The sequence below is a fragment of the Esox lucius genome, unplaced genomic scaffold, assembly GCF_011004845.1.
Source record: "Esox lucius isolate fEsoLuc1 unplaced genomic scaffold, fEsoLuc1.pri scaffold_61_arrow_ctg1, whole genome shotgun sequence".
In the NCBI taxonomy this organism is placed as follows: Eukaryota; Metazoa; Chordata; class Actinopteri; order Esociformes; family Esocidae; genus Esox; species Esox lucius.
Window position 1 is genome coordinate 14487 of NW_022995037.1, and position 17447 is coordinate 31933.

At 39.4% G+C, this 17447-nt stretch overlaps 1 protein-coding gene across 1 annotated transcript; it reads right to left on the minus strand.

Annotated features, from left to right (window-relative positions):
* Window positions 1–1095: 1095 nt before the first annotated feature.
* On the minus strand, window positions 1096–10844 carry LOC105007814 (protein NLRC3-like). Its single transcript, XM_034291312.1, has 3 exons — window positions 10764–10844; window positions 10573–10651; window positions 1096–3098 (listed from the first exon to the last, which is right to left on the minus strand). The coding sequence occupies exons 1-3, from the start codon at window positions 10779–10781 to the stop codon at window positions 1096–1098; spliced, it is 2100 nt and encodes a 699-aa protein (XP_034147203.1). The 5' UTR covers window positions 10782–10844.
* Window positions 10845–17447: the final 6603 nt, after the last annotated feature.

A 17447-nucleotide genomic window follows, 5' to 3' on the forward strand; every position in this document is an offset into this window, starting at 1 on the left:
AAATTGTCAGCCACTTTCAGGTCTGATGGCTCTTAAACAAAAGCTCATTCATCTTTTGATGGTGCAATACTTTGTATTTATATGTTCCATCTATAGCCCCAACTACACCTGACTGAGATATACGTAGTTTGTCTGTGCTGCATAGCTGCATTTTGCTGGCAAGTTATTTTGTCACAACCTAGAACTCTGGTGTTAATGGGTTGTTTCGGTTTGTTGGTGAACTGACTGCATCACTGACTACTAGCTCTACTATGATCGTAATACCCTCTTGTTTAAGGCAATACCTTTTAAAAAGCTCAGTATCATTAAATGTTTCTAACATGTTGTCCTGATTACGAAGCAGATTGCTGGCAGCAGCCCTTTTAGGATTGTTTGTGATTTGGTCTTAGGAGTCCTCTTGACTAGCTTTAACCTTTCACAGAGCTGGTAATAAGCGTTAAAATGCTTAGTAAAACACTCATAGGCCAAAAATGTAGAAGTCTTAAAATTAGGACTGACACGACAATTGAGTTCCTCCTAAATCAGCAAGTTAGGATTTACATTGAGGCTTAAAATAATTTCTGGATGTGGCCCCTGGTGTATAGAGTTCCCCACAAGGTTAACGGCAGGTCCCCACTATGGAAAATGTGATTTCCGGCTTGGGGGTTTGGTTTGTAGTAAATATTATGCATACTCTCAGAACTTTAGATACTTTTAGGTATAGGAGTTAGGTTTAGTGTTAGGCTTTAGAGCGAAGGCATGAATGTTACTGAGTTTAGGGGTGGAGTTAGTATAAGGGAAGAGTTAGGTTAGAAATAGGTTTAGAGAATAAGGAACATGGATTTCTGAGTTTCCAGTCACTATATGGACATAAAAACAAGATTGTGTGTGTTTTAATGTAAATCCCACTGGATAAGAGCATCTCCTAGATAAAAACATATGTGAAGAAATATGTGCATTTGAAGTTAATTAACTGATAAAGTAGCTCATTTTCCAGAGTCTTAAAACAATAAGATCGGAGGTTAGAGTCATGCAGTCTGGAAACAGGAGATGATATATTAGATGTACAAGGCTTTCATCATAATAATACTGTATACATCTAAACATTACCAGAACTTACAATGCTCTCTTACAGGTTTTCACTACCGGCAGCAACCTCCGATACCCTTCCTTTGATGTCTTGTATGTCTTCATGTCAAACTCCTCCAGTACCTCCTCTGACATCAGTAACAGGTAGGCCAGGGCTGAACATTGGTGAGGTTCAAGCTTTATTTTTGAAAGAGTCCCTGATCGTAGGGAGGTTTGAATCTCTTCAACTAGAGAGTTGGAACCAATTTCAGTCATACAGTGGAACAAGTTGATGATCCTTTCTGGTGAGGATTCACTCTTGACTATCTCTGACAGGTACTCTACTGTTCTTTTAACTGTTTCCTCATTGCTCTGTGTTGTACTTCCTGTCTGTGTCAGAATCCCTAGTAAGAGATTCTGATTGGACTCCAGTGAGAGACCCAGAAGGAAGCGGAGGAACAGGTCCAGGTGTCCATTCTTACTCTTCAAGGCCTGGTCTACTGCTCTCCTGTACAAGTCAGATAACAGGTCTGCTCTCCTGTACAAGTCAGATAACCTGTCTGATATAAACATTTGCTCATAACAATGCCAATCTGGGTTCTGAGTGGGGGGGAAGACATGTTCCTCCTTGCTAAGACAAGATTCTAGAGAATGTACTGCTGCTAGAAACTCCTGAATGCTCAGATGAACAAAGCTAAAGACCTTCTCCTGGTAAAGCCCAGATTCTTCTATAAAGATCTCTGTACACAGTGCTGAGTACTCTGATGCATCTGAGACATCAATGTCACACTCTCTCAGGTCCTCCTCATAGAAGATCAGGTTGCCCTTCTGAAGCTGTTGGAAAGCCAGCTTTGACAACTTCAGGATCATGTCTTTGTCTGACTGAGACAGTTCCTTTGGATTTGTTTCTGTGGATTTGTTGTACTTTTTGTTTTTCATACTGGTTTGGATGAGCAGGAAGTGTTCATACATCTGAGTCAGAGTTTTGGGGATTTCATCCTTATTTGTTTCTTTCATCATCGACACAAGGACAGTGGCTGTTATCCAACAGAAGACTGGTATGTGACACATGATGTGGAGGCTCCTTGATGTCTTTATGTGGTGGATGATTTCATTGGCCAGATTCTGGTCTGCGATTTTCTTCCTGAAGTACTCCTCTTTCTGTGGGTCATTGAACCCTCGTATCTCTGTGACCTGGTCAACACACTCAGGAGGGATCCGATTGGCTGCTGCAGGTCGTGTGGTTATCCAGAGGAGAGCAGAGGGAAGCAGATTCCCCTCGATAAGGTTTGTCAGCAACACGTCCACTGAGGTTGGTTCTGTGACATCACAGCACTTCTTATTGTTTTTAAAGTCTAGAGGAAGTCGACACTCATCCAGACCATCAAAAATGAAAACTGTTTTTGTTAAACCATCTTCAATACTATCAATCTCTTTTAGCTCTGGGAAGTAGTGGGTAAGAAGTTGCATTAGACTATATTGGTCCTTTTTCATGTTTAAATCACGGAAAGGAAGAGGAAATATAAAATTAATGTCCTGATTCACTTTCCCCTCTGCCCAGTCAAGGATGACCTTCTGCACACAAACTGTTTTTCCAATGCCAGCGATTCCTTTAGTCAAGTTTCTCAAAACTTTCTTTCTGATATGTTTGTCGTGACCATGTAAATCTACCAGAGATGATTCTGACTCATGCTCTTGTGATGAGCTAGTCCTGTCTGAGAACATGTCTTCATGGTTCAATGATGTAGATGTTGGTTTTCTGATTAAGAGATCCGGGCTCCAATAGTGCTTCTGATGCTGTTTTATTGGCTTGAAGATGTCATTGCAAGTAATTGGTGTCTCTTGTGTAGTTTGCCTCTTGGATGCCTTCTCGATCTGTCTCACCTCATGTTCATTATTGACTTCTCCAATTCCACCCTCTGTGATGTAGAGCTCTGTGTAGATGTCCTTTAAGATTTGGTTTTCATGCTGTCCATTTCCTTCATATAGTATTTGATATCTCTGTTTCAGTTTAGTCTTATGGTCTTGTTGGATCCTCAGACGACTTTGACCTATAGGAAAATAATTAGATGGATATTAGTAGGAGTAACCTATAATATTACTGGTAATATGGACAACTTTTGTAGGTTAAATCTGATTAACAAAAGTATGTAAATAGCATTATCCACTATTAGAGAAGTGAGTAATAGAGAACATAATTGGAGTTAATTTATTACCTTCTGTCCCTCTCTACTTAATTCCCCCCCTTTCTTGTTCTTTATCCTTTATAAAACTATCAGCACTTTCAATTCTAATTTCTGGTTGCTATGGAACCATGTCTGACGACAGCATCATATACAGTAAACTCCAAAATGATGTTTCTCTTGCTGCCTGTAACTCCCTTCACTTATCTTGTAAACAACTAGCCCCTCGCTGAACACTTCTGTTTACCTCACAAAAAAGCTGTGTAACCATCCAACATGCCTTTTACTGTCAAAGCCTTCCACAACCAGCTTGCCCCCAAACATCCTTGCCCTTGATGGGACTGAGTTGGAGTTTGTCAGCACCTACTAATATCTGGTATTTGACTTGAGTGCTCACTCTGATATAATGCATATCGCCCACCTGCAGTTTAAAGGTAAATCCAGAATCCAGTTTCTTGTTCTGCAATAAGACATCCACACATGCTACCAGGTATATGCTTGTAAAAATTACCATACTGCCAATCTATGAGCCTACTTTGTAACCTCTGCCCTCTTCCTACATCAATCACTGTGACCTTTACACTGGTTATTTGGCCTTCCCTACACACTCAACCAGACTCAGTGGTACAAACATCTTCAGAAGTCCCTTTTAGGTATAAATGCCTGCTTTACCTCAGCCTGCTTAACATCTTCTATTGTAATAGTAACCTGTGCTCTGGTACATATACAGATATGCTTGTCTCAACTTACGGTGGATCTACTCTAGACACATTGCATTTCCATCAGTGTTGCGTCAACCTGACATTTTACCTGCTACATAGAGCACAATTCTTTTAAATAGAAGAAGTGCAGGCGAAGAACGCTATTTTTTAATAGTGGAGTAAGTAAAGTATCTTTGTTTAAGTTTTTCACAACTATTAAGTTGCTGGGAGTGGATTAATACCGACAGTCTATTACTTTTATAGACTGATAAAAGTAATGCCAGAAGCCCAAAGAGCTGAAACAAACATACACTGCAAATCTGTCATTTTGTCCCTATATATTATCCCTACATGAGTTGATTATTTGTATTAGGGATGCAACGGCACACTGTATGTTATCCAACCATTCGGGACGCCCCCACGGTTCAATATGCACGTGAACCACAGAGTTACGATATGCCGGTCATTTTCCTATAATTTCCAAAACATGCTTATTGTGCTGCAGACTACACGCACGTTGTAGATTCAGAGCTTGTGAACACATAAGACAGGAAACTACTTGGGGCACCAGGACATTAGGAGACTAATACATAACCAGAACAAATGTGTTTCAAAGAAATACCTTGCAGTTTTGTGCAAACTGGCCACCGTATATGCAGGATCAATAGCCGATGTACTGTATGAAATGCAAAGATGATCGTGTAATACACACTTAAAACTGAAGCTGTTGGTGAAAGAAATTATGAAGAAAGTCGTGTAATATACATAAAAACTAGAACAATAGCCTATATTTGACATGAATCATTAAGAAAATCATGTCATAATATGAAAATAAACTGCCTTTTACATTCGCTAGAAATGTGTGTCCTGTACATGAAAAAATACCTTTTGTGTGTGAATGTCACGATTTAGCAATACGGAATTCTTGTTGATGTTACGAAATCCTGTGATACTGTGTTGGTCACAATAGTTTATGAGAGCTATACACAATATCAAGTAAGGCTGATGGAACATTTTAGAATGTTTAATTTACAGTGTCAATATAGCTTACTTTTATTTATTAAAAATTTAAGGACAGCACTGTGCATAATAGGGATTCCAGTGAAATCTCCGAAACGTAATTAGCCAGTACAAAATACGATATGCCTTACCGTTCGAGTAGTTGTTCGCCAGTGGAAACGTTGCATTCTGTCTTGTTAGATTTTACAGTACGTGATATTTAAAGTGCCTCCAAATGTAGCCCTTTTTTTCTAACAGTAGTTTGTACCGGGGGGAATAGCCTTAATGAACCCAGTCAATCCGTCGCTGCCAGATTCAAGTAAATCTGAGGTGATTCTGGAACCTATGCAAGGCATTTCTTTTCCACCAATAATAGCATTGCAACTTTGGAATGAGAAAGGCAAAAATTTTGTTAATTCCCATGTATGCCTTTGATTGGAAAAAACAGAAACATTTAAAAGCTCCCTTTCCACAATCCTCCTATCCAATCATGGCAGTTACCTAAGACATTCATCACAAAGATATTGTCAACCAAAATGACAAATATTTTTCGTATAGTTATTGTTTTTTCTGGATTTATTTAGTCAGTTATCGTCTTGTGCAATGAAAATGTATTTGTCATTACTGTTGATGGAAATGAGAGTAGTGTATAGCTGTCATTTATTTCAAAAGGGGCATTCCTAAATGTTTGACGTGTGGTTATTTTTTCAAAGAACCTTAGATGACTTAGATGACTGGAAAACAGATGGAATATATTAACATAAATTAATGTAAAGTAGATAGAAATGGTATATATAAAATAAAAATTACAATTTGCATAGCCAACTGGTGTTTACTGCTAAAACCTTTAACCAGATTACTTGAGCCTAACGGCTCATATTATTTTTAAGAAAAACATTTTGTTGAGTAGCAAAAAATAGGCTGATGAACAACCATGAACATAGTTTGGATTTCTGTGTGTGTGTGTGTGTGCGTTTGTGTGAAGGACCACAGGTGAGTCCTGTCATCAGTGGCCCTTTCCCATGCTGCCAGTCTCATGGTCTGTGTTCATGTAATCCTTTCTCATACTGTTAATCTCATGGCCTATACAAATAGGTCTAGACTATTTTTCATTGGGAGGACAGATTAACAACTTGTAGCCTGTCCTTGACTCTCCTAGAGGATCCACTTTGTCTCTTAATTTATTCCAGAACACATAAAACAAAGAATCCTTGATATCAGCGAATATGCTGTGAACGGATGGAACTGTTTAAAGATATAGATCTGAGTCTGAGACAGTTGCTCTGCGGACTGACTCGGCCTTGTTACTTTGTAATACTATGGTGTCACATCTTGAATCCCCCCTGTTCTCACTTGACACGTGTTCGCACTCAAGAAACAGTGCATGGTACCTCAGATATGATTGGTAAACTCATTGCTTAATCACATGCATTCTTTTTGTTACAATGCCGTTAATTGATTAATTTTAAAGCCAACGTGGCCGAGCTATCATTGGTCATTAGTGCAATATAATGATGGGAATTTCGAGTCTTTTTAGTGATCCGGCTCACTTGTACTAGTTCATTTAAAAGAGATGGTTTATTTTGGTTCTCAAAACGGCTCCTCGTTCATTATATATTTTACTGAACGAGGAGATTCGAGAAGGCGCAGGTGAATTTTGAGAATGTATTTATTGCAATTAAATGTCTGTCTATTTGTGTTGATACTTTTATTTTATTGTTTTGTGTACTGTCATGACTTGCATTTGTGTGCCTTTCGCCACATCGTCCTCAATAATTAGAATTAGTTCTGTTAATTAACAGTTAAATAAAAAGATAGCTTTCAATGCCTAGACTTGATTTGGTTACTGGTTGTCGACAACACGAGGAACAAAGAAGACAAGTCAAGCTGGCCATCACGATTCAGACAAATCTGAATAATTTGATCAGAGAAATAGCCAAAACAAAAAAATCATCAGTTTGGTACTTTAAGAAGAAAGAAAACACTGGTGAGACCAAGGGCGTAGGAGTGACTCTGATATTGGGGGGGACACATTTGATTACAGTGCGAATGTTAATATATTCACCAAAATATCTATATAATATATTAGTTCTACATGTTTTTCCACTTCTAGAATCCACTTCTAGTTCGATTCTCTTTGTCCATGACTACGTTAAATATAGACATGCTGTGGTTAAAAAATACTGGGGATGATAATTGTTTCAACGACAAAAAAAAAAAACAGAATGGGAGATAATTCACTTTCTGTTTAACTGTGCTGGCTTGCTAGTAAATATTACATCTAACATTTTACATATATAATTCATTAAATTAGGTGTTCATCATGTGTTTGTCTCTATGATGTAAATACGGTAGTCTTTCAGAAAAAAGCAAGTCTGATTATACCTAACTATCTACAATCAATGTAAAATAAATCTACAAACTAGGAAACAGTTACAGTCATCTTCAGTCTGACGTAGTTATAAATATATTTATATATTTCTAAGTTCTACAGTATGGCTCTGTTACTGTGCTTGGATAGTTTATTCATTATTAAATCCAAATTGTGCCTATACGATGTCATATTATGTTTTTGTCCACTACTGTATCACTTTCACGGATGATTGTGTCCATGTAATAGACAAGACTATCTAGACACAAACAACATGTGAAAGATTGTTCTGTAAATCCTTTGTTTTATGTGTCATGGATTTATGAAACAATGCTACTAATTACAGTACGTTGTAATATATTGTGTATATGTAGGTGGAGAAGGATGGAGAGGAAGGTGTTGATGCTTACTGGTGTCTGCAGAGGAAGAGGTCACTGACATCTCTGGTAAAGTCCTGCTCATAGCAGATTAGAATGTTTAGAAACGGGATCATAAAGCTACCGGCTGATTTGTACTGTTAGGTCTATATTAGGTCTTTCATTCTGACTTTCTGTCACTTGTTCACCTGGAAAGTGTGATGTACTGTCCACTATTATGCTTCATGGCACATCAACTGATGGCTGTCCACCTGTCTTCTTCCACTCCCAGTTATCATGTCTCTGTCTCACCTTTCTCTCTGTCTCCCCCTCTCACTCTTTTAAAGGTCTCCTTGTTTGAGGTGATCTTTGCTGTCCATTGGTGTGGAGTTCACTGGCATCATTTTGACTTCTATACTTTATACAAACTAACATTTAATTAAAAACATGATACGTTGACTTCTAGCAGAACCTTTACTTTGACAATTCTACTTGAGTATGTAGATTGTGTAGGCCCCACTGCACTGCCATCTCTGATCACCAGGGAGTCAGTTAAGACAAGTGAGTACACTGGTACACTGGTCCACGACACTTACTACTCAGCTTTGTAGTGGTTTGGGGGAATAATACAGTAGGTACATATATTTAAGGGGACTGTGTGGATGGTGTACTGGTGGGTAATGTCTGACTGATTGTGGTGGGCCGGTCTGGGCCAAAATGACAGAGGAGATTTTTGGTCCCAGTCCAGCTACAGACACGAGACCGACTTTGTTGTACATGTTTAGGCTATATCCAGTTCATATGATGAAACGTTTGATGATCTTAGTATGCTAACTACCATAAATAGTGTTAATTAACGATAAGGCTGTATCTTTTGAGAAATTTCGAGCTACAGACCGGAAACCGACTTTGTTTCACCAGAACAGTTCTGATAGGTTTGTCTTGACTAAATATGGGCGTGAAGATGTCATTACATTTGTATGCTGTCTCTGGTCTTGCTTGTTTCCTGGTTCTTGTCTCAATCTGTCTCACCTCATGTTCATTATTGACTCCTCCACTTCCACCCTCTGTGATGTAGAGCTCTGTGTAGATCTTATTGAGAAGTGTTGGGTTCCCTTGTTTAGTGATACCCTCAAATACAGAAACCTCTTCATCCGATTAGATTTGAGATCACAGTATTGTATTAATTAATAAATAACACAGAGCATATGAATGTTCCTTTAAAGAATGACAGTATTCAGGCACGTGGACAGGTAAGTCTCAACCAGTGCAGAGCACAAGACCCTTTACTATCTAGTGCCCCTTTACTATCTAGTGACCCTTTACTATCTAGTGCCCTTTACTATCTAGTGCCCCTTTACTATCTAGTGCCCCTTTACTATCTAGTGCCCCTTTACTATCTAGTGCCCTTTACTATCTAGTGCCCCTTTACTATCTAGTGCCCTTTACTATCTAGTGCCCCTTTACTATCTAGTGCCCCTTTACTATCTAGTGACCTTTACTATTTAGTGCCCCTTTACTATCTAGTGCCCCTTTACTCTCTAGTGGCCCTTTGCTATCTAGTGCCCTTTACTATCTAGTGCCCCTTTACTATCTAGTGCCCTTTACTATCTAGTGCCCCTTTACTATCTAGTGCCCCTTTACTATCTAGTGACCTTTACTATCTAGTGCCCCTTTACTATCTAGTGCCCCTTTACTCTCTAGTGCCCCTTTACTATCTAGTGCCCCTTTACTATCTAGTGACCTTTACTATCTAGTACCCCTTTACTATCTAGTGCCCCTTTGCTATCTAGTGGCCCTTTGCTATCTAGTGGCCCTTTGCTATCTAGTGGCCCTTTACCATCTAGTATCCCTTTGCTATCTAGTGCCCCTTTGCTATCTAGTGCCCCTTTGCTATCTAGTGGCCCTTTACCATCTAGTATCCCTTTACTATCTAGTGGCCCTTTACTATCTAGTGGCCATTTGCTATCTAGTGGCCCTTTACTATCTAGTGGCCCTTTACTATCTAGTGCCCCTTTGCTATCTAGTGCCCCTTTGCTATCTAGTGGCCCTTTGCTATCTAGTGGCCCTTTACTATCTAGTGGCCCTTTACTATCTATTGGCCCTTTGCTATCTAGTGGCCCTTTACTATCTAGTGCCCCTTTACTATCTAGTGCCCCTTTACTATCTAGTGCCTGTTGTGGAAGTTTCTGAAACCTGATGCATTCTTACTGATTAAAGGACTGAGTCCCATTGTTTAAATAGGTAGAGGAGTGTGAGAGAGGGGAGCTGGTATTTGTCCTGGGGGCATTCTTGATTGGTAACAGTTGATTATAGGGTTAATCGTAAATCTGCCTATCTGGAGTTTGTCCAGATGCTTTAAGTCGTCCTCAAGGGTTGAGAAGGTTACCCATGTGGGGGGGGGGACAGCCCGCCCTTTGGGTAAAAACCTATGTGACAAGACAGGTGGGCAACAACTTACCACACCCCTTTTACCTGTAATAAATATGGTTGAATGACCTGTATGGAGTTAGAGACTCCTCGGATGATTATGTTTGTAAGCGTTTGACGCGTCTCTCTTATTTGCAAATAATAATAAAAGTTAGAATGTGCCAAGAGAATTTTTTCTCTGTTTCCTTTAATAGTGTCGATCGATAGTGTACTACTTTAATAGTGTACTACTTTACTATATAGTGCCCATCTGCCTTGGTGACATGTGTCATGCACACTGATGGGCGTGTTGTCCGAATTCTCTAGGGAGTCACTCCAACATCGTCGTTCTATGTGAGCCCACAACTCCGCCCACTTTTTCAGATTCAACACATGGCCTTTGGAAGGTCTGTGCACGGTGCTGACAGTATTGTATGATCTCTGTCTCTTTTCTTTCTTTCCTCTATGTTAAGTTATTAAACACAGATTCAACCATAAAGTCTTACTTTTCTCCAGTGTGTCAGCAAGCTCCTTCTGGTTCATGTTCTTTCTGTCTTTGGCACTGCTCTCCTCCTTCTCATCAGACTGAATCAAAGTTAATTAAATATCAGAACAATATTAACAAATTTGTGAATGACTCACAAATGATCTTTACTTGTGGTAAACAGTAAAAAGTGTACATAAGAGGACCACATACACTGAATATAGACGACATGTCTGTTTGATGACTCTGGACAGATTGACCACTGAGAATCTCAGACTCTGATCTCTCCTGTTGGTCTCTGTGGACAAAATGACAATACATCTACAATTTACAGTGTGAAATATCACGTAAAGCAGCCAATAGACTCAGTGCTTCCCTCTGCTGGCTTTGACAAGATCAACACCACTCACCAAATAAGAATCAAAAGCAACTCATGTTCTTCAGACTTACTGGTTGGCAAAACTAAGAATAATAATTAATACAAAAAACGGGGCTGCTTATACATGAAGAAAAGCGAATGCCCATAATGCAAAATATGTAACAATAATCCAAACCTATTCAGACTTTAGTGGGTTTATTAATATAATACGTTATACTGCCATTACACCAGCTTCATTTAATGCTTCTCAATAAAAACAACACCATACATTGTGGTATTTATCATAACTGTAACCATCATAATTGTTACTAGGCATTGTTCCTCAGAACAGAACACAACACTACTTGTTGTCATGGCGTCGGATAATGGGGAACCAAACAAACAAATAAGAGAAAATATTGACAATCACTGACCATGATCCATGACTTCTTACCTTTGATCAGTAGAAAAGTCTCCCTCTATGAAGTGTAAAGGAGGATTCATAGACCTGTCCCTCTTCATGGACACACAGCTGGGTACAGAGGAGGCTGGTCTCTTCCGCTGAATTGGCCTTCAAAAGAACAGAGACAAACATTATTTATCTTTACTGAACCCAGACAGGGAAACAACTATCTTAAAACTAGAGAAACATTTATAGAAGTAAATGCAAGGGGCTTGTGAGCTTGTTTACATTCAAAATATTTAGGACTGAAGTTGGGAAATTCATACCATTAGAAATAATGTTGGTTTTGTCCGTCTAACTTCATTGGTTCAAAATAAATAGTATTACATTCAGTCAATGGTAACTATGTAAATAACTTTCATTAATTTAGTCATACCCGATAAATGATTCAGTTGTACAGCCTAAACGTAAAATAAGAACGTGGAACAGCAACTAGAGCCAGTAGCTCCCTCTGCTGGCTGAGAAGAGACCAACACCACTTACCAGTTACAAACAAATTAAAGCAGCTCATGTTCTAAAGTCATACTGGTTAGCAACAACAGAAATGCTTATTTAATACAAAAAATGGGCCTGCTTATACATGAAGAAAAGCAAATGCCCATAATGCAAAATATGTAACAATAAAACAACCCTATTAAGACTTTGGTGGGTTGATTAATATAATGCATTACACTGCCATTATACCAGCTTCATTTAATGCATCTTTATGAAAATGACAACATACTTGGTGGTATTAATCATCATTGTTACCATCATAACTGTTGCCATTATTTGTTAATTGTTAATTGGCATCGTGCCTCAAAACAGCTTAAGACCCTACCTGTTGTCATGGCGTCAGATAATGGGGAACCAGATAAACAAATAGGAAACAATATTGACAATGATTGATCATGACTTATGACTTCTTCCTACCTTTGTTCAGTACAAAAGTCTTCCTCCCTGAACTTTAAAGGAGAATACATAGACTGGTTACTCTTCATGGACACACAGCTGGGTACAGGGGAAGCTGGTCTCTCCTGCTGAATTGGGCTTCAAATGAACAGAGACAAATATTATTGATCTTCAGTGAACCCTGATGGGGAAAAATCTAAAAAAATCTATAAATAAATAAATAAAACATTAGTTAATGTAAGGGGCTTGCGAGCTTGTTTACATTAAAAATATTAAGAATAGAGACAAACATTATTAATCTACAGTCAACCCTGATGGGGAAACATAATTCTTTAAAATTTTCGTCTCACATCTTGTCGTTGCTGTCAGGGTTTCTCTTCTTTATCTCCAAAGACAGACTCATTTTAGAGGCATTGCCCTTCTCTCTCTCCTCAGAGAGACTCATCTTAGAGGCTTAGACCTTTTCTTCTCGGCACTTAGACCTGTAAACACATGATGGAAACACACTTCCTGGATCAAGACTGTAGACCATAGAGACACCGTATTTCTAGATCAGACACAAACTTAAAATGTTAATACATTAACTTAAGTAAACACATACCATCAAAAACAGACATGGACAGAACTCCAGAGGGTTGTACTATGAAGGGAGTTGAACCTACTGAGATTAAATCGGGGTTATCAATGAAAGTCAGGGTTGACAAACTCTGACTGCTTAAACTGGTGTTAAACGGTACTACGAGGGTGATTAAGATGTCGGTTAGTTGATTCGGTGTGAACTGAATTGGAGTTTGTGCACGTTCACTTAAAAGGGGTGCTTTCGGCCACGTAGGCTGAGTTTTTGAATAATGTCTCATGCACTGTATTTTTCCGTTCATAATGTCAGGATATGACAAGTTTAAAGAAAAGTTAACGGTTAAATCTAACACCCTGACGACCAACAAAGCCAGGGAGGCTTGTTGGCAGCGCATTGCAAACAAATTCATAAGAACAGTGTTCCTGTCATATGTTCTCTATTTTGTCTTACGGACTCTTTTATTTGTAATATGACTGAGATGTATGGACACGTAAAAGAGTCTATCTAGCCTAAATATGTGAAAATAATTAGTATAATTCAATTCTAGCCTGCAGGATCAGTGCAGCTTCTGCAGTAATGCAGTCGATGTATCGGTCTGTCGTGGTGAAGAAAGAGCTGAGCCGCAAGGCGAAGCTCTCGATTTACCAGTCAATCTACGTTCCTACTCTCACCTATGGTCATGAGCTTTGGGTCATGACCGAAAGGACAAGATCCCGGATACAGGCGGCCGAAATGAGCTTTCTCCGCAGGGTGGCCGGGCGATCCCTTAGAGATAGGGTGAGAAGCTCGGTCACCCGGGAGGAGCTCAGAGTAGAGCCGCTGCTCCTCCACATCGAGAGGGGTCAGCTGAGGTGGCTTGGGCATCTTTTTCGGATGCCTCCGGAACGCCTTCCTGGGAAGGTGTTCCGGTCCTGTCCCACCGGGAGGAGACCCCGGGGAAGACCTAGGACACGCTGGAGGGACTATGTCTCCCGGCTGGCCTGGGAACGCCTCGGTGTCCTCCCGGAAGAGCTGGAGGAAGTGTCTGGGGAGAGGGAAGTCTGGGCATCCCTGCTTAGACTGCTGCCCCCGCGACCCGGCCCCGGATAAGCGGAAGAAGATGGTATGGTATGGTATTCTAGCCTCCACATGGGCTACAATAATACTATCCTGTGTTGGTGCAGTAGAGGAAGGTCACACTGACAGTGGCTCCACATTCACTACATAGTTTTTTGCTTTTTACTGTTTATATTTTTGTACATCCTAGCACTTTTGGAAGTTTGTTTATCACTGATTACTGATTACTCTACTTACCACAGCAGTTGTTTTGAGTCCTTTGTCCTGCCACCGATTTGTTTACCAATGGAGGAGAAGGAAGACAGGCCTACATGTCAGTATTCTATATAGAACTCGGATGAGATACTGCAATCCGCCATTACCGAGCATTTTACTAGGGACTGAACTTCTGAGTCAGGTAAACATAAAGGTGGAGGGGTCTACATTATGGTTAACTCATGCTGGGGTTCAGATTTTGCAGTACTTTCTACAAACTGTTCACCAGACCTGGAGCTCCTAACTACGGCCCTTCTACCTTCCGTGAGAATACAGGGTAATTAGCTAGAGAACGCTTTTGAGAAAAAGAGCAGAGTGCAGGAGGTGAGCTGAGCTGGTTCTGGGAGCAGCAGCAGTGGATCATCAATCTACACCAGAGCTTGAAACAGATGACATCAAACTACCCACAACCCCCTTGGTGTTCCTCTATTGTTATGGACATTTCTGGTGTTAATGTACATTTTAGAATTGTCTGCTTTTCTATTCCCTGGTATGTAACTCTGGTCTTTGTTAGTTTGTGACACACGTCTGAATGATATCAGTGGATCGTTCGGTGCTCTGACCATCTGTTAACCTGCCTAAACCATCAGAGTGTCTGTTCTTTGTTCTTCAGGAATGTGGCCAGCTGATGAAAGGGTCATTTAAAATGTTCCCCTGAACTTTAGGGGAAGTAGGGGCAATTTTCCCATTTGGGTAAACACTTAAACTGCTAAATTAAACTGCTAATTGTGCCAAGAGAATTGTGTGTCTGTACCTACTTCCTATACAGTTCTAATCAATGGAATTCCCATCACGCTATGAACCAGCCCAACAGAAAACAGAGACGTGGAGAGCCTACATAGACCCCAAATAAGGACTATGGGAGGGGATGTGAAGTATAGGTCATGTGTAAATGATAAACCAATCATTGAGCAATTATGGAAAATGTGTACCTCCTTCAAAAATGTCACAAATAAAAAACATTATAAAAGGGTCTGGAAAGTCCCATTACAAGAGTTTGAGACCAGAGAGTTGTGATATAATATAATATTTAGTATTTCTATCCATATTGTCCATATTCCCCACTTCTACACTCTTTGGAATTGTTGCTAGTTTACATTTGTATGTATATTTTTTATTTCTATTTTTCTTAATTACTGCATAGATGTCGCATGCCATGTCAATAGAATTTCACTGTCATATCTGAAGTTGACCTTGATAGGAAATGGGCACAAGAAACTTAACACAACGCATATGTGCTGACTAACTCTGAACAAAGGACAATAGATAGTACGTGATGCCTGTTACTGATGGACCCCACACATCCTGTCCATACCTCCTGATAGGAGCTATCCATGTGACTGTCATAGGCTCTATGGATAGGCCCATTGATTATAGGTTGGAACATACCATACAAGGGTCTTTTGTAGGATAAACATTTCTTATTGGAGGGTATTGGACTTTGTAATGGTTGGTTATGACCACTGGCCACCTCCTATGTATCCTGGCATAAAAGACTGTGTTAACGTTGTAATTATTGGAGAACATGTAAGAACTTTGGAAGGTTAACATCGTAGCCTCATGCTGAATAAAGATGGCTCTCCTCTGACTTCTGGCTGCATTAATTTTGTTCATGGATAAAAAATTGACAGAATCTAACAGCATGGTGCCATGACCCGGATAGATGGATTTGAACTCTGAATGTTGAGTCAAACCACTCTAAAAGAACAAGTCAGTTAAATCAGCACAAGTATCCAGATGAACACATCTGGAACAAGAAGTCCTAGAATTTAGTTTTTTAGGCAATGGAAACCTGTGGTAAAGACACGCAAGACTGACATTGACACTGAAAGATGTGTTCTTAGTCTTAGTCCATGAAATACCACAGGAGAAGCTAAGACCATTTAGGCCACTATTACAGTGATGAAACCTTCCTCATGTTATCTGGAAGTCATTGATAGAAAGAGTATCAAGGGACACGTATAATATTTGTAGAATTGAAGTTAAAGAAAATATCAACGTGGTACAAACTAGGGACTGCAGCGTTGACGTGCAAAATCATTGGCTTATGAAACCAAAAAGAGCTTGACAATAGACAACAGTCGCCAAGAGATAATAAAAAAATATTCCATTGTTCCAGAAGAAGAGTATTTTTGATATACAAAATATGGGAAGAAATTCAAAGAATGCCTGACACATTGGTCGTTGATTGTGTTATCAGAAATAGAAAAATGGAAAGATAAATTCCTCAACGGTGATTTTGAAAGATCTTTGAATTTGAAAAGTTGAAAAAGGGACTTGAAAAGTTGAAAAAGGAACTGGAAACATTGAAAGCAGGAACAACATCTAAAGACACTCAAAACTCACTGAAAAAGAAACCAGGATCATGTCACTATTGTGGAATCCCTGGCCATTGGCAGAATGAGTGTCGTAAGAAGAAGAACCAAAGGAAAAAGACAGGATGCACTGACAGTTGGAACATGAGACATTCTGTCCACATGCCGAGCAGCAGCAAGGAAAGATCTCCCATGTATGGAAGTCAGGAATCAAAGACAAAGGATTTCCTGGCGATACCTGGAACTGACGTGAGCTTATAATCATTGATTAAGAGTTTTAAATGTGTTTCCAAAAATGTATCATACCTAAATATTGAGTAGAGCTGGAACTTATCAAGGAAATATCATCACTTCCCTTGATAATGACCATGCTTATTCAAGTGAATACTAATTTGAAAGCACTTTAATAGTATATAGCATGTTTTAATAGGCATTCGAAATAGCCTGTTTTGTTCTGTCATGCCTGAACATGTTTTACTGAAATTGAATCCAAAATAGCCATCGGCCTTAGACCATATATATATATATATATATATATTATTTTTTTAAACATTTTAATTAACTAGGCAATGGCATTCAATGTTTATGTTTAATCATAAACCGTGCAAACATAAATGTAAATATATATATATATATATATATATATATATATATGGTCTACCCGTTAGAGTGTGTGATCTGAGGTAATTCCTAACAGCTATTTACAATGGATAAGAGACAGAGATTTATGGAAGCCAAAATGGCATTAGAGTTACTAATGGAAATGAGGGATGGTGAGTCTGATGGTGGAGAGATATCAGGACTGAGTGATGTGTCCTGGGATGGCTCTTCATCTGACGGTTCATCTGACAATGATCAACCACCTCAGAAACAAGTGAGGCGGACCGACATTCTACTTCAATACAAGTCAACGACAGCACTGAACTGCCACCTTAACGCGGTGGAGGGGTTTGAGTACCCGAGTGACCCTAGGAGCCATGTT